Source organism: Aythya ferina, assembly GCF_964211825.1.
Source record: "Aythya ferina genome assembly, chromosome: 17".
NCBI classification, from domain to species: domain Eukaryota; kingdom Metazoa; phylum Chordata; class Aves; order Anseriformes; family Anatidae; genus Aythya; species Aythya ferina.
Window position 1 is genome coordinate 10,895,269 of NC_140316.1, and position 21,539 is coordinate 10,916,807.

General features: G+C 57.5%; 1 protein-coding gene across 6 annotated transcripts in view; it reads left to right on the forward strand.

The window, feature by feature from the left end:
• The window catches only part of OSBP2 (oxysterol binding protein 2), a 75,293-nt gene that overhangs the window by 40,795 nt on the left and 12,959 nt on the right, over nt 1-21,539 (forward strand). For all 6 annotated transcript variants that reach the window (XM_084539186.1, XM_084539187.1, XM_084539188.1 and 3 more), the window contains one exon: nt 11,357-11,607. In XM_084539186.1, the coding sequence (XP_084395312.1) occupies nt 11,357-11,607 (251 nt within the window). The remainder of the gene's footprint in view (nt 1-11,356; nt 11,608-21,539) is intronic.

Sequence of the window (21,539 nt, forward strand, 5' to 3'; positions counted from 1 at the left end):
GGTGGCAGAGAGGCTCCGACCACAGCCACGGGCTGCCAGGCTGCGGGGATGCTGAGCGCTGTCACTTGCTTTGAGCCCTGCCCGTGATTTGTCACCGAGCGGGACTGATGAAATTCTCTTTCTGTTTGTAGGAAGCGAGCTCTTAGGGCTGTTTGCCCATTCATGATTTTTCTTTTGCCCCACCCTTGAGGGTGCTTTGTTCCCTGCCTGTCCTGCTGTGTTTGGGAAGACTCGCTGCCCAGAAAGCGGAGAGAAGAAGGGAGGAGGAAGGGAAGGCAGCAGAGCTGCCAGGGTGCAAGCGGCCGTGTGCCTGCGCTCTGTGCCGCAGCCTCCTCAGAGGTGGTGTTTTAATCTCTCAGTGATATTTAGCAGAAACACGAAGCTTTAGAAAGGAAATAGGTGCTTCGTCTTCGTGCCACTGCCCTGGCGCATCGTGCACTCAGTGTTGGAGCAGGAGAGGCTCGGCAGCGAGCTGGGTGCGGTGCCGCGCAAGCCCCTCACCGGTACCTGCAGCTTTGCTGCGTTCCTCACTTGGTGAAAGGTCTCTTGGGTGAAATTCTGTATTTTTCTGGGGTTTCACCCTTTTTGTTGTCTGTTACTTGTTCTTTATTAAGGGACTAATAAAAGCTTTGTCTTTCCTTCCAGTTCAAAGCCTTGCAAAGTCTGTCCTGGCAGCCCAGTGCTCGCAGCGAGGCTGGTGGAGGTGCGTGCTGCGGGGCGTAGCCGTGCCTGCTTGTGAGTACTGCAGGAACAGGGCTTGAAACCAAAAGCAGGAGCAGTGGGAAGAGGGCTCAGGTTGGACTCCTCGGGACTGCTCGTGAGCTGCTTTCGCCCTCTCTGTGCCTGGGGCTCTCCATTACTTGGGAGCGGTGGAACAAAGGGGCTGAGAGATTTCCAGGTCACTCACATCCCTCTGTTTCCACTGACCCTTCCTGACCTGTGTGGAACTGGAAGAAGGTGGGTAACTGACACCAGCTCTGATCCTCTTACACATGGGTAAGCTGAGCAGAGGTGGCTCAGGCAGATATAAACACGCATAAGGGCACACATTAACGGGCCGGTGTCCGTGTTGCGCTGCCTGGCAGCTCAGCCTGGGCAGCTCTGTGATGGTTTCTCAAAAAACCTTTGCTTGTGCAACCAGCTGAGCTGAGCTTACAAGTCTGTAGGGACACAACTGTGCGGGATGTGCGTTATCCATTGCATTTGGCAGGAAAAAAGCTCGTCCTTTCCTGAGCTGCTCCGGACAGCGCTGCAGAAGCAGAGGTTTCAGGATGGGCTGTGTCGCTGGGGCGAGCAGTTTGAAGCCCCCGGAGCTGACAAATTTTCCTGCCCTATTCCCGGTCCTGCTGCGGCCACGGTTCCGCAGGGACAGTGCTGTCACAGCCCCGTGACCTCCTCCTTGCTTCCGTTTGCATCGCTGCTCCCCTCCCGGGAGCACGGTCCCCTGTCACTTTGTTCATGTTACTGAGGGCTGGCGGGGAAGGAGAGAGCTGACGGGAGCGTCGGAGCGTCCTCTGTCCATCTCCAACCAGCTTTGGGAAGAAGAGAGAGCCTGGGGCAGGCTGTGTTTTCCCTGCTGACAGGAGACGGCCAGAAAAATACTTTTTTTTTAAAAAAATTATTATTTTAATTAACACCCAGCTGTGCTGCCAGCAGTGTTCCCCATTTCTTCCACTCCTGGGTGCGAGGAGGGGAGGCTGCGCCTTGTAGCAGCTCTGCTCCTTGCTCTGCTGAAATTGTAGCCAGGCCTGTGGCTGGAAAACATCTGAACATCATTAAAAATGTACATTTGGTGACGTGCATGGAGGCTACCCGAGACCTTGGGTGGTTTTAAATAGCTGCGTGCAGGGCGCTGGGGAAGAAGAGCCAGGGATGGGAGCTGGGGCACCCCACACCGCGGTGGGGCAAGGCCTGGCAACCCATGGACATGCAGAGGGAGCTTTCCAGTGGGTTTTCATCTCAAAATAAAACCTCACAAAACAAAACAAGCCAACCCCAGTGGTGATTTCGCTGATCTGCCGGAATCCTGTCCACCTCTGCAACGGGGCTCCTGTCCCCTTGCTGGGGGCAACGCTGGGCTGCGGGAGTGGTGTAAATTCCAGACAGATGTGATTAAACAACAAAGTTTGGATGTTTTTTTTCCCCACGTGCTTTGTTGGTCAGTTCGACAAGAGCAAACGATGCTCACTTATTTATGACAACGCTGTTTGTGTGGCTGAGCGTTCAGCAGCCGGCTTGGCGATAGCCCTGAAGCCTTGGGGAGTGCCAGTCCTTCCTGCAGAGCTGTCTCGGGCTGCCGGTTGGTTGTGAGCTCGGAGATTACCTGGAAATTAGAGCAAGGAGGCTTTAGTAAAGTGTAAATTAGTAACAAGCGTCTTGGCACAGATCTTGTTGGCCCGAGACTGAGAATGGGTCGCGGAGGTTTTCGCTTCCGTGTTGCTGATAGGAATTTAGCCCAAGAGTTGGGGTGCTCTGATGTGCATTTGGTAGATTTGGGATTTGGTAGAGCCCCATGAGCAGGCATCTGAGCAACTTGGTCCATCCATCCAGGGGTGCTGGGGCTGGCAGGGCCATCCCAGCCAGTTGTGCAGGTGTGGATGAAGCAAAGCAGCAGCCTCTGGGGACCACAATTAGCGGTGTTGCAGACGAGGAGGCAGGCAGTAACACAGCAAAGCAGAGCGTTGTGCCCTGAGCTGGCCCCACTGCTCAGGTCAGTACGCAGTGTGTCGATGCTGTTCCCAGTTGTATAACGAAAATTTTCTATTTTTATCAGGCCTTTTTTTTTTTTTTCTTTTTTTTCTTTCCTGGCGATGTGATGTGCAGTGTGAGCAGACAATTTCTTGGTAATGAATGGTTATTTCCCTGTAATCACACCTTCACAACTGTTCCTTTTTTTTTTTTTTTCTTTTCATTTTTATTCAGAACCGGCTGTTGGGGACAGGAAGGGGCATTTGGCTGTGCCCGACGCAGCCAACTTGCCACCGCTGGAACAATAGCATCAGCTGTGGATTTGTTTTCATCTCCAGTTGTGCTCCCTGCCAGCTCTGCTCTTAGGGATGTTCAGCTCTGGTTCAGCAGGTCCAAGCTCAGCCAGGTGGTTCTGGTGGCTGCTGGCACTTTCCTCTGGAAATGGAGAGCGGGCCCTCACCCTGCCTCCTCCTAAAGCAAGCGTGCTGCGATCTGCTTGCAAAGAAAGTCCTCCTGGCTTCTCTGGAAGAGAGTTTTGGGGAGTTTTTTAAGAAATCTGCTTTGAAGACACATTGGAGCAGCACTGAGGAGGAGCCCCCACAGGAGCAGGGGGTCTGGGGGGAGCTGCTGCCCACCCATGGGGGACCCGTGCTGGAGCAGTTTGCTCCTGGGAATGGACCCCGTGGGACGGAGCCGTGTGGGAGCAGTTTTTGAAGAGCTGCTGCCTGTGGGCAGCCCATGAGGGATCAGTTTGGGAAGGACGGCATCCCGTGGGAGGGACTCCACGGGGAGCAGGGGCAGAGAGGGACCATGAAGGAGCAACAGGGAGAGAAGGTGGAAGAAGGAGGATGGAGGGGGAGGTGTTTTTAGTTAGTTTTCTTTGTTTCTCACTGCTCTAGCGTGTTAGTGATAGGTACTGAATTACATTCATCTCCCTGTGCTGAGTCTGTTTTGCCCGTGACAATGTTGTGGAGTGCTCCTTGTCCTTACCTCAACCCCTTAGCCCTCTTCATCATATTTTCTCCCCATTTCTCTCTGAGGAGGGGGACAGAAAGTGATTGTAGTGGAGCTCAGCTGAGTAAAAGCCCCATATGCAGTAACTGAGGCTCTTGGCTTCTTCTCCATTCCGTTGTGGACACGGAGAACAGATCATTCCCTTCTGCTCTGCAGAAATTGTATTTCGGTCTCTCTGCAGGTTGTTTTCCAGCCCCGCTATCATTTGCATGGATGGCTTTTTATGGTCACATCTGTTTTTGGAGTGCAGAATCCCAAACTGGGCACGGGCTGGTGGGGACTGATCGGAAAGCGCGGCACGTGTCTCAGATAGCACTGCTCTGCCCATGGAACCCTGAATTTATTCACTTTTTTTAGCTCACTTTTAAATCCTTTATTGCAGTGCCCACTGGATTTATAGCCAGCTGCGATTGCTGGCTCCTTTTTCGTGCAGTATCTGCTGGGTTGGTGCTCTCTAGCTGGGGTAGTGTGGCATCCTGCTTTTATCACATCCTGTGTTTCAGTCGCCGTTTCTACACTGTCTCCACACTCTTTTGAGCTTAAACCCTGTCTTGCTATGTGTTCTCAGCCCATCTTTGTTGCCTGACTTAGTGGTGTGTTGGAGTTGTTTAGGTGATGGGGTAACCAGACAATCCCATATGTGCCGGAAAGAGAGAATGACGGCAAGCCAGAGAGAGCACAGCATTTGCTGCCCAGAGTTATTGACTGGTAACATCATCGTTTTCTAATTGCAGCAATAAAATTTTTGATGGCTGGACTGCAGTCATCGTTATAAAAATACTTTGTGCTTTCCCAGTGCTTTTCTTTCAAAACAGCAGAGATCCTTCCCGTGCTTTAATGGGCTGCATTGCCCGCTCTCCGTGCAGGCTGGTACTTGAACGCTGCACAGGAAAGGGAGCAGAGAACATCAGGTGGGTCAAAATTCATCACACGTGCACTGCTAGGAACCTACATGGCTTTGTGCTGCAAAGGGACAAGTAGTATTTGTTTCCCAATGGAATTTTGCAAACAAAACCTATTTCAGGTTACTCTTGGACGTGTGGTGGTGCCAGCACTGCACTGAGGCATCGACCTGAAGGCGGCTCTGGTTTTATAAAGCAGGTTTTGGGCCAGGCTGATGGCTCAAAGGCGTTGCTCAGCACCCATGCGACGAGCAGCTCTGTTCACCTCCTTTGAAAATGGGTCCTCACAGCCCTGTCACAAGGAGACAGCGAGGGGCTGGTGCCAGAACAGGTCAGGACCTATTGATTGTTTTGTTTGCATTGACTTCCTGATGTCCTGGAAGAAATTCCTCTGCAACCTCCTGTCAGCAGCACCCCTCCTTCCAAGGAGGCACCTTGCTGGGCTCAGCCTCGCTACTTTTGTTTTGGGGTCTTGGCTCCCTCCAGTTTTCTTACCAGGGCTCATTTGCCTAGGGAGCTGTAATTGATCCTGGATGAGAGGCAAAGCCATTAATCCCAGCTGCTTTCTATCCCTTTGGTCTTTTTTTTTCCTGTCTTTTCAGTCCTTTGTTGCTGTGGTGTTTGCTGTCCTAAAAAGAAACAAGCAAGAAATACCGGGCCGTGTAACAGCGTCACTTCTTACAGGTTTGGCTCCAACCAGTTGCAGCAGAGCAGTCGAGGAGGTTCCTGTAGCGTGTGGAAGAAAGCTTCCTGGCTCAGCTGGTTAGTGAGCCTGCTGGGGGCATGCCCCACAAGACCTGCTGTTGGTGAACCAAGAAGAGATGTTGTGGAAGCAGGAGGAAGCCTTCAAGGCGCAGGAGCAGGCTGTGCCCATGTGCCGTAAGATGAGGCAGCAGGGAAGAAGAGCGGCGTGGCAGAACAGGGAACTTTTGCTGAGACTCCACAAGAAAAAGAGAGTTTATGTGCAGTGGAAGAAGGGGCAGGTGACTTCAGGAGAGTACAAGGAAGTTGCTTGCATGTGCAGGGAGAAAATCAGCAAGGCTAAAGCCCAGCATGAGCTCACCCTGGCCACTGTTGTAAAAAACAATGTAAATGTTTTCACAAATATATTAATGGTAAGAGGAGAATCTCCATCCTCTGCTGGACGTGGTGGGAAACATGACTACTGAGAATAAGGAGGAGGCTGAGGTTCTCAGTGCCTTCTTCTCAACCTGCTGGACGGCCAGGCCCAGAGGGTGGTGATGAATGGAGTGAAGTCCTGCTGGTGACTGGTCACGAGTGGTGTTCCCCAGGGGCTGGTGTTGGGGCCCATCCTCTTTAATATCTTTATTGACGACTTGGATGGGGGAATTGAGTGCACCCTCAGTAAATTTGTAGATGACACCAAGTTGGGGGTAAGTGTCGATCTGTCACAGGGTAGGATGGCCCCGCAGAGGGACCTGGACAAGTTGGGGTGATGGGCACTTTGTCCTGCACTTTGGTCACAACAATCCCATGCAACACTGCGGGTTTTGGGGCAGAGTGGCTGGAAAGCTGTGCAGAGGAAGAGGATCTGGGGCTGTTTGCCGATGCTTGCCTGAAAATGAGCCAGCAGTGTGCCCAGGGGGCCAAGAAGGCCAACGGCATCCTGCCTTGTGTCAGGAATAGTGAAGGCAGCAGGACCAGGGAAGTGATGGTGCCCCTGTACTCAGCTCTGGTGAGGCCATACCTTGAGCAATTTGTTCAGTTTTGGGCCCCTTACTACAAGAAGGACATCGAGGCCCTGAAATGTGTCCAGAGAAGGGCTGCGAGGCTGGTGAAGTAGTGGGGTCACCATCCCTGGGGGTGTTTATGGAAAGGCTGGATGTGATACTTAGGGACATGGTTTAGTGGGTGATATTGGTGGTAGGGGGATGGTTGGACCAGATGATCCTGGAGGGCTTTTCCAACCTTAATGATTCTATGACTCTGTGACTGACAAAATCACAGTTGCAGAAATCAAGAGAAATAATATTTTTTAAAAATCAGAACAGAAGAATTTGCTTTCCTTCTTTATTTCAACATAGCATGGTGGCAGATTGCTCTCTTGGCCAAGCTGTCATCCCGAGAAAGGCTCCAAAAATTTTTAAGCCTTTTTTTTTTTTTTATCGTGTTGGTGTCTAGCCTATTTTACATACTCATTTTCAATGCATTTTTAACCAGATACGAATACGTAAATATATCTCTTCCCTTTGTATGTTAGATTCTCCTTTTTATTACAACCGTGTGCCATGTCTGATGGTTAACCAAAAGTGATTGTTAGAAGTGATGGAGTTTCGCCTCCCACGGAGGTCAGAGGGCACCTCTGGAGCTCTCTGCTCCAACCTTGGGCCAGCTTACACCGGCTCTCTCAAATCCTCAGGCTTGAATTTTTTCAAAACTTGAGCATTTCGGTTCTGTCCACAATCCTTATGGATTTCAGACGGGTCTGGTGGGACTTTTTTAAGGTCTTCAAGCTCTGGGTCTGTTCTGCAGAGCCCCGTGGTGGGCTCTGGTGCTGCCCTCGGCTCGCTCCCACCACCTGCTCCCACCAAATGACTTGAGGAAATGTCGCAGCTTGTCCCAACGAGCCAATATTTGCTATTTTTAGGCATCCGTTGGCTCGAACAGCTTTCCATTTGCATTAGCAATAGAAGAAATCTCCCTGCCAGGTTGGTGATAATTGCGAAGCGATCACCCAAATTTGGAACGATTTATGACTGGTGATTTGCTCGGCTATTTTGATGATTAATTTCCAGCATAATTCTTTCCACCCCAAAAAAGCACCGCCTGGGCCCGCTTTTGTGGGTGCTGTGAAAATTCATCCCGCTCTTGGCAGCCAGGCCAGACTATTAAATATAGATGCCAGTTTGCATTTAATATTCATAGCTATTAAAAGTGAGGAAAGCAGATGAGTTTTTTGGAGCCAATGTGGAAATTGCTCCAGAATTGCTCCAGAGGAGTGGCTGGGGATCAGCACTGCGATAATCCCTGATGGGGAAGGCTCCCAGTTCTGCACCAGGGTGGTGGCAGCAGGGAGAGCAGTTTTAGGAGGACCAGAGGGACAGACAGAGCCTCCTGGTGCAGTGAGTGTGATTTCCACGGTGCTTTTTTGCCTGTCATCACCCCCGCCGAGGTTGGCCTTGGTGCTCGCCTGCCCTCACGGACCTTCTCTGTACTGCCTGGGGAGGAGAAGAGGCTCCTATCAAATGGCGTGGGATTTCTCGGAGATGCTCCTATTGAAACTCCTTAGGATTTCTCCTGCGTTTACCTACAAAGCACCTTGACAGGTATGGGAAAAGTCAGGAGCAACTGCACAAGGGGTAGAGCTGCAAAACAGAAGTCTGGGTCTGGAAAATCGCTTGCTTCACGTTGAGCTTTGCAGCATCATCCCCCATTGTGTTTCTTTGTGCCCTCCCCAAACCCAGGAGACGTGGGAAGGAAAAAAGTCAAAACAAACATAAAATCCCACCAAGCTCACCATAAAAGCTTGCTTTAAGGAAGCCAAACCAAACCTCTCCAGCCCCAGAGAACAGCGCGGCTCCTGCAGCATGGGCTGGGCAGGAGGAAGGCGAGAGACAGGGGGACGGGGGCTGTGGTTCTCGGGGTCGCCCCCAGGCAGAGGGGATCAGGGGCCATGGCTGGTGGTGATTTGGCAACCAACATCTCCCTGGGTGCTTGCTGCCGGGGCTGGGTGAAGGTGCTGGTGGTCAGAGCCCCAAAATGAGGTGGGAGAAGTGCCCCTAACGCCCTGCCTAGGAGAGCACTGAGCTTTCCTCCTCGATATTGCTTCGAGCAGCTCGTTAGCCCTGCAGCGTTCATTAAAACCACTGACACCATTGCACCATTCACTCCAGGCTTACTTTGTAATCCGTTGCAAAGTTTGAAGCCTCCACCTCAACGTTTTGGTGGTGTTGGCAGCAGCCAATGTGCCGGAGCCCCTCTCCAAGCCACGCAGGAGCAGTGTGTTTGCTGTTTTAGCATCCTTCACCTGTCGGCGTGGTCGCTTGTGCCTTCAGGTTTCTGGGGGCACCCGGCTGGTGGGAAGGGAGCTGCATGCCTGGGGACACTGCCTCAGTGGCTCGGCTGCTCACAGCTCTGTTCTGACCATGTTTTCCGACGCTGTTTGCTTTCGGGCTGTGGGCAGCTGGTGTTGGAGCAGGAGCACCCGTCCTGCTCCATCCCACACCTCATTTCCCGTGGCAGCTCACCGACCAGCAGAGAGCCCGGTGGGATTCCCTGAGAAGGTAAAGGCGATGCAGGAAGCGGAGGCTGGTCTGGAAGTGAGGATACCCAGGTCCCAAAAGGAGAAGAGGACCAGGATGTCCGTTCTCTCCTGGCTCCATGCATCCGTGGGAGCACCGAAATACCCTGGCTGTGAGCAGCAGCACCTTGGGTTGCTGTCGTGGCCAGCACGATGTGGCGGGGTCCCCAGCCACTCCCCTGCCACCTCCGATGTCACCGGTGTCCCTGGAAGGCTGCAGCGTGGAAAAATGCCTCCGCCTGCAGCCAGCGTGCAGCTTTCCACCAGCACTGGGGAAACAGCAAGCGGTATTGAGCTGAGGGAAGCTCAGGGGGCAGAAAATAGGGATGTAAAGGGAGCCTTACCGGGCTCCTCATGAGCTGGTGCTGCAGGTGCCGAGGGCTGGTGTTGCTCTCCGGGGCTGCTGGGCTGAGAAACAGCCCGAGGGGGCTTACGGCCGCCGGCTGCTGATCCATTTTACGCAGCTTAAATAGCATCAGGGCTCCAAAAATAATCCTCCGAGCTTGCAGCGAGGCTGGCTGTTCCTATAGCAACCGGTTCATGCCAGTGCCCTACAAACGAAAAGCCAAACAGATTTCCTTTAAGTTCGGTCACAAGTCAAAACAAAGTACGGAAGAGGGAACGAAAGGGTTGTAGGGGGCCCTTTGTAGTGCACGAAGGAAGCACGGGCAGCAAAATGAAAGCTGTTTGTGGTCCTGGGGCAGGTGGGCTGTGAATTTGGGGTCTTGGCCATGCGGTGGTGAAGGCGCAGGGCTGCTGCCATCGCCCCACCTGCGCTCCGAGCTCCCCGGCACCCGGGGCTGTCACTTTCTGCAGCTCCTAAGGGTGTTTGTGAGCCCGGGTCGCTGAAATTGGGAAGCCCCCCGTGGGGTGAGGTTGCTGGGCAGGCGGCGCGCGCATCCCTGCCTGCTGCTGCGGGTTTGGGGCAGTTTTTGTCCTCAGACGAGGAGACCTGAATGGTCTCTGTCTCCATGGGTGTTTCCTGATCCCCGGGGTGTCTCACCACGTACTTCAGCAAACCTGGGGCTGTCCTCCCCCAGGTGGGAAGCGATGGCTGAGAAGGGGCTGATGCCAGCACAGGGTCCAACCCTGTCCCCAAAACTTTTCCTGCTGGCACTGAGAAACCAGCTGGGAAGCAGCTGGCTCTGCCTGACCCTACTGCTTTTGGGTACCAGCTGGTACCCCGCTGGGCTGGGGTCTCGCAGGGCTTCAGGGGGTCCCAGTGGTCATGGCTGGGGGCTGGAGCCGCGTCCTCGGAGTCAGCTCCACTCCCATGAGTGCCGGAGGTGGTCTGGGGGCTCTGCACAAATTTTTGTCCTTTAGCTCGCTCTGATTTAATCGTAACCGTGCCTCCGTGTTTCCTTCTTCCCGTGCGCTGATTTCAGTTAATTACAGCAAATTATGTTGCTGGTGAGTGATGTTTGTATTTTACTGTGACTTAAAGGGTTCGAGCTGGGTCTCTCTGAGCTCAGGCACTCCCAGGTGCTGTGTAAGAGGGAAGGGGAGGAAGATTCCTCGAGGCCAGCCTTGGCTGAGGGGACCCTGGCTGAGCACAAGGAGCAGCACCACAGGCGGCACGATCGGACCCAGGATTTGTCTGATTCTGTGCAGCGGAGAGAAAATGGGGATGGGAAGGATTTGGGGGTTAAATGCTGCCTGGGGACAGGCAGAAAGATGCTTCCTGCTGCTCGGTGCTCCTACAGCACAGTTTTGGCAGTTTTTGTGAATAGCTGAGGTTGCCTTTGGAAGTATCACTCGTGTCTGCAAACAGGAGAATCCCAAATCTGGTTCTTCCCCTGGAGCCATGCAGAAGTAACGGTGTTTTGTGGCAGCTGCCTGGTGTCCGTGATGGAAAAGTTTGGGAAATGGAAAAGCAGCCCCCAGGGGGGATTTGGTTACTTTTCCTTCCTGATGGCTTCAGTTTTGCTGCTGGCTCTGTTGAAGTTGGTTTTCTGGAGTTGCAGCTGTAACCATCCCCGTGGTACCTGACGGGTGCTGATCACGGCTTTCTGCCCGCCGCAGGGGGGAAGGTTTGGGGTAGGGGCAGTTTTTAGGACCAGTCCCTTGGGTGAAACAGATTTCCCTGGCACAGCGCGCTCCTGGCAGCGCCAGCGGCTCCACTTGGAGACGTGTACAAGGAGAGGGGCCACCTCCCCCGGTGTCACCCCCATCCCTCAGCCTTAGCAGTCCTGAGCCAAGTCCCAGTGGCAGCAGCAGGAGCCCTCCTGACACCTTGGGGTGCTGTCCCAGGTTGCTGTCGGTGCCGGGCTCCGCGTCCCAGCACAGAGGGATGCCAGTGGGGCGGTTGAACAGGGGATCAGGACCGGGCTCGTGCCCTTCCCTCTGCCCCGACGCATCCCTGCCTGCGTGGAGGAGGCAGCAGGAGGCAGGAGGTCCCCCTGCCCGCTGGTACAGTCCGGGGGTAACCATGGAAACTGTTTTTTTTTTTTTTTTTTTTTTTTTCTTTCTTTCTCCATCCCTCCCTTTGCAGATGACTCGGGCGACGAGGAGCCCGCCTCGCAGTCAGACAAGAGCGAGCTGCACGGCACGCTGAAAACCCTCTCGAGCAAGCTGGAGGACCTGAGCACATGCAATGACCTGATCGCCAAGCACGGGGCCGCCCTGCAGCGCTCGCTCAGCGAGCTGGAGAACCTGAAGCTGCCGGCCGAGAGCGGCGAGAAGATCAAGGCGGTGAACGAGCGAGCCACGCTCTTCCGCATCACCTCCAATGCTATGATCAACGTGAGTGCTGCCGCGTTCGCGAGCGGGCAGGGCGAGGCTTTTTCTCCTCCTCCTCTTCTTCTTTTGCCTTTCCCCTCTTGCACGGGCGCCGAACCCCTCCAAACTGCCCCCAGAGCGTGGCAAAGCAGAGGTTTGGGGTGCTGGGGGCTTTTTGGCCACCGCTGGCCGCAGCTTGCAGGCTGGCACGGCGATTCAGAGCCTGCTGCAGGTTCAGAGCCACGTCCCCCTGCTGCTGCTGTGGGTGAAGCTGTGCTCCTTGCTCTGCACGACCCAGGGGTTTAAGTGGTGGTCACGGGCTGCGTGGTGCCCCCAGCCTCCTGCTGGAGCTGCTCCCAGCCCTGTGCAGCGCCGCCGGGCTTCCCACTTGCTTTTGGAGAGCTTCTGGTGGGACGTGGGGCTCGTGGGGCTGTTGGAGCGAAGCAGCTCCTCCTGGGAGCGCCGGCTTCCCTGGGGAGGGGAGGAGAGAGCAAAAGGCCATAAAATATTGAAAGGGAAAAAGGAAATCGAAGCCTGACAGGCACGGAACAATGTATGAAGGCAGAGCTCAGGGAATTGCCGAGGGAGTGGTGCTGTCCCAGCCCTGATGAGCGGAAAGGAGGCCGCGTGTCACTCTGTGTGTGCTCAGAGGAATCATCAGCCCGGCGGCTGCACGCCGGGCGCTCTCTGGGGAGAGGCTTTCCCGAGCTGGGGTCCCCGTGCAGTGCTGCTGCTGCTGCTGCCCCGAGTTCCTCCGAGTTTCGGTGTGCCAGCAGGAGGCGAGGGGGTGCAGGAGCAGCTGGGGAGGGGGCTTTGGCAGCAGCCCCTGGGGAAGGGGCGAGCGGGGCGATGCCTGCTGCCTCGGCGTGGGTTGGTGAGTCCAAAACATGGAGTAAGAGGGGCTGTGGTGCTGCTGGGTGTCTGGGGTGTGTTCTAACAGTGTCCTTTTCTGTGTTTGCTGAGCCACTGGGGGAGATGCCAGAAGGGAAGAGGTTGTAACGGGGAAAAAGCGGGACGGGAGCGGGGTGGCAGCATTTGGGGGTGCTCGCGGCTCTCCCCGCTTCCTGCTGAGCCCCTTGTTCTGCGGAGAGGGGACAGGGCCAGGAGCAGAGCCCAACCCCATGCAGCTGGGACCCTGGGACAGGTGGGGAGAGCTGACACCCCAGGAGCATTTCTGCACCTCCATTTACCCTGTTGGCACGGGGTGATGCCCTCCGGGCTGTCAGCCCCTGCTACAGCCTCTCCTGGGACAGGGGTGGCTCTGAGCACTGCAGAGCCACCGAAACCTTCCAGATGGAAATTAAACCTCGCTGTGGAAAAGCACCCGGGACCAAGCCATCTCCTGGCTGTAGCAGGGAGGATGCTCTCTGCGTGCCCACGTGGGTCCTGGCAGGCCCCTCAGGACCACGCGAGCTGCTTTCGGTGTATGAATGGCTCCGTGGGGTCTGTCTCTGATTTGGGATTGGGTATGGGATGGGGCCGGCCAGGCGTGTGTCCCGGTCCTGTTTCCACCCGGCCGCGTACGATGGGATTATGTAAATGTCCCCGCGCCGCGGGGGGCAGCAGCAGGCGAGTAGAAATAAGTAAATACATATGTAAATATTACAGCTCTGCTGGTAAAAGGTGACCTCTGCGCTGCAACCGTGCCGTGCTGGGGGTCTGGGTGCCCTCTGCAGCCCCCCCTTCTCCTTGGGAGGTCGTCCCCTGGGCTCCTGCGCGAGGGATAACGGGGGAAGGTTGGGGCAGGGGGGAGCAGATTGCAAAGGCAGTGGGACAGCCCCCAAAATCTCCCAAATCAAAAACCTCCGGCAGCTGCCCGTTCGCTCCTCTCCGTCCTTCTTTTTGAAGCCTTGCGTAATAACGCACCGGGCGAGACACGTGGGAGAGCTCAGCCCAGCCGATGTGCCTGGAGCTGGAGGAGCGACAGCAACGCGGAGCCGCAGAAAAGCGATCTGCCGTGGGGGAGGAGTGGGAGGTACGTCAAAATAAGAGGAAACAAACGAAAGGGGGGGTAATTGGAGGAGCAGAGACAAAGAGCCCGGTGCTGAGCGGCGTGGACGCGATGCCGAGCAGCGCGGAAAGCTCCCGGCTCGGGATTCGGCAGCGGGCGGGGGCCCCGTGCACGCGGTGAGGAAGCGACTCGGGGAGCTCGAAATGCTGCGGGTGCTGCTGGAAAGAGGCTTTGAAAGGGAGTGGGTTTGGCTCCGGCAGAGCTCCGAGGCGGCTGAGCCACGTGGAAGCGTGCGACACCCGCTCTCCTCCTTCTCCTTTGTGCTTTTTTAGGGCTGGTGCGAGCACAGGGAGCGGCGGGGCTCGGCCGGGCTGCGTGTCACTGTGGGATTGGTGGCATACCTCGAGGCTGGGGAGCAGCCTGGCAGCAGGAGGAGGAGGAGGAGGGCAGGGGGAGGAAGGCTCAGCCATGCGGGCACAGCCCATGCGAGGAGGGCGAGGGTGCGGTGCTGGCTGCGAGATGCTGAGGTGTTGGGTTTGGGGACGAGATTTGTGTGGGGCAGGGGGACATGGGGACCCAAAGGACTTCGCCGCTGTCCCTACAAGAGGCTCCAGGCTGATCCCCAGCATGGATTTCCCCTTCCCACAGCAGCAAAGCCACCCAGAGTGTTGCCACCCTCTCCGTGACCCCACGAAGGATGCGCTTCCCCAGAGCTGCTCTGTGCTCCGGAGCCAGCCCTGCCCAAATTCACGGCTGTTGCAGTGCCGTGAGCCTCCTGTGGCCCCGCGGGGATGGTGGTGTGATTAATCTCTGCTCCTAAAACTGCCTCAGCATTAAAACACTGATGTGGGGCACGTGCTCTGAGCGGCGCTGGGCTCAGCCCAGCAGCCTCCAGCCTCGTGCAGCGTTTTTGTGGCTTTGGCGGTAGCTTAACCCCTGCCTGTGCTGCTACACACCAGGTACCTCCACACCAGCACATCCGTGCTCGCTTCCTTCCTTTCCCTGCCTCCTGGGCTGCCCTGGGTGGCTCTGAGGATGAGGGCAGCGTGCTGGGACCCTGCTGCCCCTTGGGATCCCCTAATTCATCGCAGGCATGACAGGAGGATGGATCCCACCTCCGCTCTGCCCTCCCAGAGCAGCTTTCTGGGCACCCATGGGGCTGGAGGAGCTGCACATCCCTACAGAACTGGCGCTAACACAGGTGCAGCAGCGAGCACGTTGCCATCCTTGCTCCTGGGGCTGCTTCCTTACGGGCAAAAATCACCCTCCTGCCTAAAACCCGAACCTAAAACCTGAGCTGCTCCCACCTGGGCCTGTCGTGGCGGTGAAGGTGCAGGAGGAGCCCGGTTAATTAATTATCCGTGCTGCGCCGCTCCGTCTGCTCTAATCAGCGCATCGAAAACCACGTCAGTGACCCAGAAAGCCCGTGGCTTTGCGATTAAATCCCTAACCCGGCCCTAATCCCGGGCAGACGAGGAGGCAGCGGCGAGGGGTCTGTGTCGCTGTGGATGCTGATGAACAAGTCACTGGGGGGGCTGCTCGTGTGGCGACCCTCCGGCTGGGCTTGGTGCTGTGACCCGGTTCCCCGAGGTCGCTGAAGCCTCCTGCCCTCTTATTTCACCCTCAGACCTTGCACGTGGCCGTGGGACTTGGTATAACTTCCGAGTCTGGGGCTTTCAGGCAGTGCTCTTGGAGCTGCTGCTCCCGCAGGTGGCTGTGTCCTCACCATGGCGTGGGGCTTCGCGCCTCTCCTCCACCTCCTCCTCCTCCTCGCCGTGTCCATCTGACCTCTGAGAGGCTTCGGTCTCCATCCCAGGACTCCTTGGACACTGGGATGAGAAGCTGGGGGCCGTGCCTCTCCCCAGCACCCCCGCACGCCTCTTGCAGCTCTGCCCTCCTGTTTTTTTCAGCTCTGCAATAACTCCTCTCCTGCAGCTTCAGAGAAGGAGAGCTCTGAGCGTTTCTGCCCAGGCAGCTGGTGGGTGACAGGGGCTGATTTCTGCAGTCTGAGCACCTCAGAGACCGGCCTTACCCCATCAGAAATGCCCCACATTGCTGCAGGACCACCCAGCCAAGTAGATCTGCCCGGGAGGAAGCTGTGGCACCGGGCAGTGCTGGAGATAAGTGCGACAAGGGAGGGGAGCTGCTGCTGGGCAAGCTGCTGGCACCCAGGGCTGCTCCTCACGGCCTCGTGCAGCAGAGTGCCTGGCCGAGCGCCCTGTGGAGCCTGGTGTGGGCACACACATGTGGCATGGGGCCGAAACCAAGGGATGAAATGAAGTGGGGCCTCCAGGGCCTGGGGCTGGAGCTGCCCGTGGGCAGTGGCAGCTGCTCGCTGCCACCCTGGCCGCTCACTGGGTGGTGGGGACCGGCGTCCTTCCAGTCTGGAGTTCTCTCTGTCGGAGAAAAGCAGCAGCCAGCAACAGGCAGGAGCCTGTTAGATCTGTCTGTGCGCACCCTCTTTGCAGGATGGAGCTGTCAAAGCGTGCTGAGGCTGGGGTCAGATCCCTGTGTGTGCTGAGGGTTGGCACAGGTACCCCCTTCCCTCCCTGCTGAAGCAGCAGCGTGACAGCTCACCAGCCTGGCTCTGTTTAACCATGAAGGTGTTTGGGGCTGCTCGGAGGGCAGGGCAAGCCCAGGGGATGAGCTCTGGGATGGGATCTGGCCTTTCTGGGCCCTTTGGCTGAGGCTGGACAGAGCTGGGGAGCAGGAACCTGCTCTGGGGGCTGTGTCCCCACTCTGGATTTGGTGGTGCGGGTACCAGAAAGGAAGGAAGCGACCGCAGCGTGCAGCTGGAGGGATCTGGCTGCTGGGCAGTGAGAGCCTCTGGAAGGAAAGCCGAGGACGTGAGTGTTCCCAAAGGAGAGCAGCAAAGCCCTACCAGGGAGCCCTTCGTGACAGCCCAGCTCTGCGGGGTCTCAGCTCCCCGTGCACCTTCCTGCCCGACACCGCGTGGCCCTGGCACGGCCGGCGGGGCTGCGGTGCTGCCTGGCTCGGTTCGGGGCCAAAGCATTGCGCAAATGCCTTCCTTGTTTTTCTGCCAGAGAGCAGGGCTTTGGAAAGCAAACCGCAGGGCTCCTGTCCCGCTGAGGACGCGGCGGTGATGGGCTCAGCAGCCTGCGTGCCCGAGGGATCGCAGGAGCCTCCGTTAACGCAGCTGCACCCAGGGATTTGCCACCGGCTCCACGCTAATCCTCTGGGCGGTGAGGGCTGGATTACACGGCCGGGGCTGCAGACAGGAGCCAGCCGTGGAGCCAGGGCCGGCCCCAGCTGCTTGGACCTGGGCTGAGGTTGGTTTGAGGGGCTTCAGAGGGGGCTTAGCGGAGGGGGTACGGGGTGAATGCTGCTGTTCACCTGAAGAGCAGCCCTTCCGCTTTATTGGGGCCAAATCAGCAGTCCTTGTGCCTGCCAGTCGAGAGCCTCGGTTGCCTTGAACTTCATCCGAGCTGCTGTGGGATGCGGGTGCTGGCAGGGACCTGCTGGGGGTCCTCCTGCAGGACCAGCAGCATTTTGGGGGCACGTCGGGTGAGCGCTGGGTTCTGGCGGAGACGCCGCCGTTGGCGCGGTGCTGTGCGTGCTGCAGGGCTGGACCAGCTCTGGCTGCTCTCATGTCTCTCCCTGCGGCCCTTTTGGGGCATTAATGAGTTTTCCCATGCCCGTGCATCCTAAATTGCATGGTGCCGTGAGCTGGAGGGGCTCAGCCCAGCACCTTTCAGGCTCTCCTTTTGCTGCCAGCCCTTCCTGGGGGAGAAGCAGCTCTTGGCGTGCCTGTGCCTTCCTCGGGCAGCTGGGCGGGTGGCTGAGGATCACTCCAAGGGCTCTGGGGGGATTTGCTGTCGTTTCAGCCATCTGTGTCCCCTGGATGTCCCCCTGCGCTGCTGCTGTGCTGCTGCTCCGTGGGCCTGGCTGGGGGCACTTGACACCGTGTCCACCCTGTCTGGTTGCCATCCGGCTGCTTGTGCGAGCCGGTTTGGGATTCAGGCCGGCTCTGTCCTTGCTTTTTTTCCCTTTTGCTTTGTGCTCAGTGTTTGGGGGGAAGAGGGAGGGAAGACAAATTACCCCTCTGCCTGTGCTAACGCTGTGCACATCTCCCTGCTCGCAATGCCGAGTGCTGAATTTTATGCTGCGCCCCACGACTGGGGCGCTGACGTGATGGTAATGTGTTCTGAGCTAAAAAGAGGATGAGAAATGGCCCTTCCCCTGGGATATTTTCTGGTAAGCAGCAGCAGCGCAGCTGTGTCCCTGCGTTTTGATGAGCCCAGGAAGGAAGGGAGCACTTATCTACGCAGCACCAGAAGCGTGCAGAGCAGCAAGATGCTCTTTCCTGCGATGAATGAAGCAGCCCTCGCTGCACAATGCACCTTTGAAAGGGAGATGATTGAGTGCAGCTGGCAGTTCCCTTCTCCCACGTCACGCCCGGGTGATGGAGCGATGCGTGTCCCGAGCGATGCTTTGTCTCCGTGCTCTGTGTCTCTCCTGCTGACCCGCTGAGGTCCCAGGTGCCTGCGGGTGTGTGGCACTGGCACCCCAGCAGGACGCGGGTGACCTCGGGTGGTGGCTTAATAAATCCTCTGCAGGACGTTAACGATGCTCCCGTTGGGCTGCAACAAGCTGTGAAATCTGGTGTGCGTGCTGTGACCGGCGCGTGAGCCGTGCTGGAGCATCCTGACAGTGGCAGCATTCACCCCCTGCTCCATGGGGGGGTCTCGATGGCATCCTGCCTCCCTCCCCAGGGATCTGCAGGAGCCTGGAGGGCGCTTTTCCAGCGTGCCTTTATGGGGATTTGCAGCCCAGCACTGAGTTAGGATGGAGTGCCAAACCTTGTGCTAGCCGCGGAGGGAAGAGCCCGCTGCCCTTTCCGTGGCACTGGGAAGGGGCAGTCCTCCTCGCCCGGCCTTCAGCAGGGCTGCTTCCTCCCTGGTTATTTTCAGACACGCTCGTGGAGCGCAGGGGGTGCTGGCTCCGTGCTGTGAGGATGCCAAGAAGCGATCGGGTCTCGGGGCTGCGAGGTTGGAGGCTGGGGCTGGGGCTTCGCGCCAAGCTTGCAGCGAGGATGGGGGCACGGTGCGGCCCTTCCCACGCTCCCCTTTGCCCCTCTGTAACCTGGAGGATTAAAACCAGGCTCCCAGCAGTGTGGTGCTGCGTGGGATGGGAACAGCAGCCCTTCTGCTGGCCTCTCCCTGCCTTGCTGGAGGTTTGGGCATCGGCGTGCTGAAACACAGCCGCTGCGTCGGGGCATATGGGGCACAACGTGCTCGGCCCCAGGCGAGCTCTGCAGATGGCTGTGATAGCCACAGGACGCCTGCGCCCTCTGCTAAAGCACATCTTGTGCCTCTGCCCCGTTGGGGAATTGCTTCTGGTTTGCTTTCATCCTACAAACTCTTCCTGCGCTCTCCCATGCGGTGCCTTCACCCGGGGGCCTCTCGCCCGCTGACCTCTGTGGGAAGGGCTGCTCTCCCCGCACCGTGTGGATTTGCAGCTCTGTCTCACTCACAATCCAGCTCAGGTTCAGCCCTAGCTAAATTTAGCCGCCGCTCTGTCAGGGTTTTTATAAGCTGGATTTTGCCGCGTTGCTCCCGAGAAAGCCCCGCTGGCTGCGATTGTCTGCACCTTCAGAGCGCCGAGGGATTAACGAAATGAATGGGCCGTGACCCGGGCTGCTGGCACCTCGGGTTCGTGTCCCCTGCGCTCACCCTGACCCGTGCCAGGACTGCTCTGAGGTGGCAGCTAACTCCCCTGCACTGTCACCACGGGGAGATCGGTGACCGGGGCCACCCCTCTGCTCCCCGGCCACCTCCTCGTGTGGTGACAGCCCCGTGAAGTCACCCCTGGGGGAGAGGGAACAGCCACCAGCAGGCGTGGAAGCGGCGATGTGATGCCCGTGAGTGGTGAAGCACATGGTGCCGGCGCTGCCATCACCCCTTTGAGGTAGGGTAAGGACAGGGCAGGTAAGGAGAGGGCACTGCTGGTGCGGATGGGGCTGTGGGATGGCTCCGTGGGGCAGGCTGGTGCCACCAGGGGAGCATCTCCCAGTCTTGGTGTCCTGCGAGCAGGGTGCATCGAGCTGCACCTGCAGCTCCTCTGCCTGTGCCACCTCGGGTGATCTCGGTGCTCTCCTCAGGGTCACGTTTGGTGAGGGCAGATCCTCCCAGCGCCCCGTCAGTGCTTCCCAGCAGCTGCATTTCTCTGTCCTCACCCTCACAGAGTTGCTGGCTGCTGCTTTCTCACCCGTTTCCCTCTTCTCTGCTCCTCTGCCCTCCTCTCGCGCTCACCCCAGCCGTGGCTGCTGTCTCCTGGAGCCGCTTCATGCCTTCGGGGCGTCCCACCCACAGGGTCCCGGGGCACTTTCCTGGTGCGTGGGGCAGCTCCCACTCCGTGGCTTTAACCACGGGAAGGAAATCTGTTGTGCCACGTCCTTTGGCAGCAGGGAGTGGTGCTCGGTGGCTGCTGGTGGCTGGGGATTGCTGCAGCCTCGAGAGCATCGCAGGGCAAGGCACTGCTTCGTGGTGCCCCCTGCTCGTGGCTCTTTGTCTTGGGGAGAGGCAGAGCTGCTCCGGGCTCCAGCCGGCGCTGCTGCCTTAACACAACACCTGCACATCCCTGCAGCAGCTGGCTTGTTGCCACCGAAGGTCTGGACAGCCTAAATGGTGACAAACGACCCCTGAAAGTGCTGATTTAGGGACTAGAGAGAGGCAGGAGGAGCCTGAGGAGACCTGCCCGGACTCTGCACCCGTCAGCGGCTCAGGGGTGCGGCTGCCGGAGCAGCTTGGGCTCCGGGTGCCTTTTGGCACCTCTCTAAGGTGTAAAAGCAAAGGAATAACTTCAGTTTGCCTGGCTGCTGCTTGCAGCTGGGGGTGTGGGCATTGGGTCGCAGCGGGATCATGCCTGGAGACCTCCTGGCGCATCGTTTTAAAGGGCTCAGCCCCTGAGCGGGGCCAGCTGGCACCTCCCTACCCGCTGCCCACGATCTGGGACCTTCCGAGCAGGTAATGAGCTTTCTGTGCTGGCAAGGTCGTGGCCGCTATCTGATTACTTGCCCTTCTGCTTTCATCCTCTTACCGCAAGGCATCAGCGTAATAAAAGAGGCGAGCCTGCCAGCTCAGGGCACGGTTTGCTTTGCACTGGTGCTGGTGAGGTTTGGGAAGGTGCAGGGAGGGATTTTCTTGGAGGCTTCAGATGTGGGGATGAGGAAACGCAAAGCGAACCCATCTGGCTGGGGTACATGGGGTGGGAGCGTGCCTGGGGTGCAGGGGACCTGCACGGGGTAACATTTATGGAGTTTGGGTGCGTGTGGGTCTGCGTGGCTCTGCCTGAGGCTTTATAAATCCCCTCCAGGTGGTTCAATGCTGTTGGGATGTTGGCACATGTGCCCATCCCCTCTGTCTTCCTAAATAGCCGTGGGACGTTTGTTCCCTCTGCTTTGGGCTGCTTCACCTGGAGCACGAAAGCTGCTGCTCCGTGCTGCATCGTTTCTGATGCTGTCCAACTTCTCTCCCTGGATGAGACTCAAATCCCATCTGCAGGTTTGCTGGAAACCTGCAGAGTCAGAGCTTTTCTTGGGCAGATCCTGGTAAAACCTGGGGCCGCGTTACGGGAGCTGAAGCCCTGCTGTTGCTTGGAGGTAACTCGGCGTTCAGGTGCCATCTGCCAGCCCGAAAGAGCTGAATAAGTAACCTGTGAAATCCGAGTGGATGCAAAGGTTGTAAATAACCGAGGCTTTGTGGATGGTTGAAAGGCAGATCCTCAAAATTCCCCGCTTTGTCATCGAATTGTTTGGAGCTCCTGCGCGGTGCTGAGCACGTGCTGGGGCCAGCGGGGCTTTTGGCCTTGGGCAGGGGCTGTGGCTCCCTGCGTGAGCGTCCCCCGCTCTGTGGTTGTCACCCATCGCCCTGCCTGGCTTCTCCGTGCCTGCAGGAGTAGGGTCGGAGGCGGCTGCTTGGGGTCTGGGGGAATCCCTGTCTGTGTGAGCCCAGCCGGGGCTCCCTGACCCCAAGGACCCCGTCTG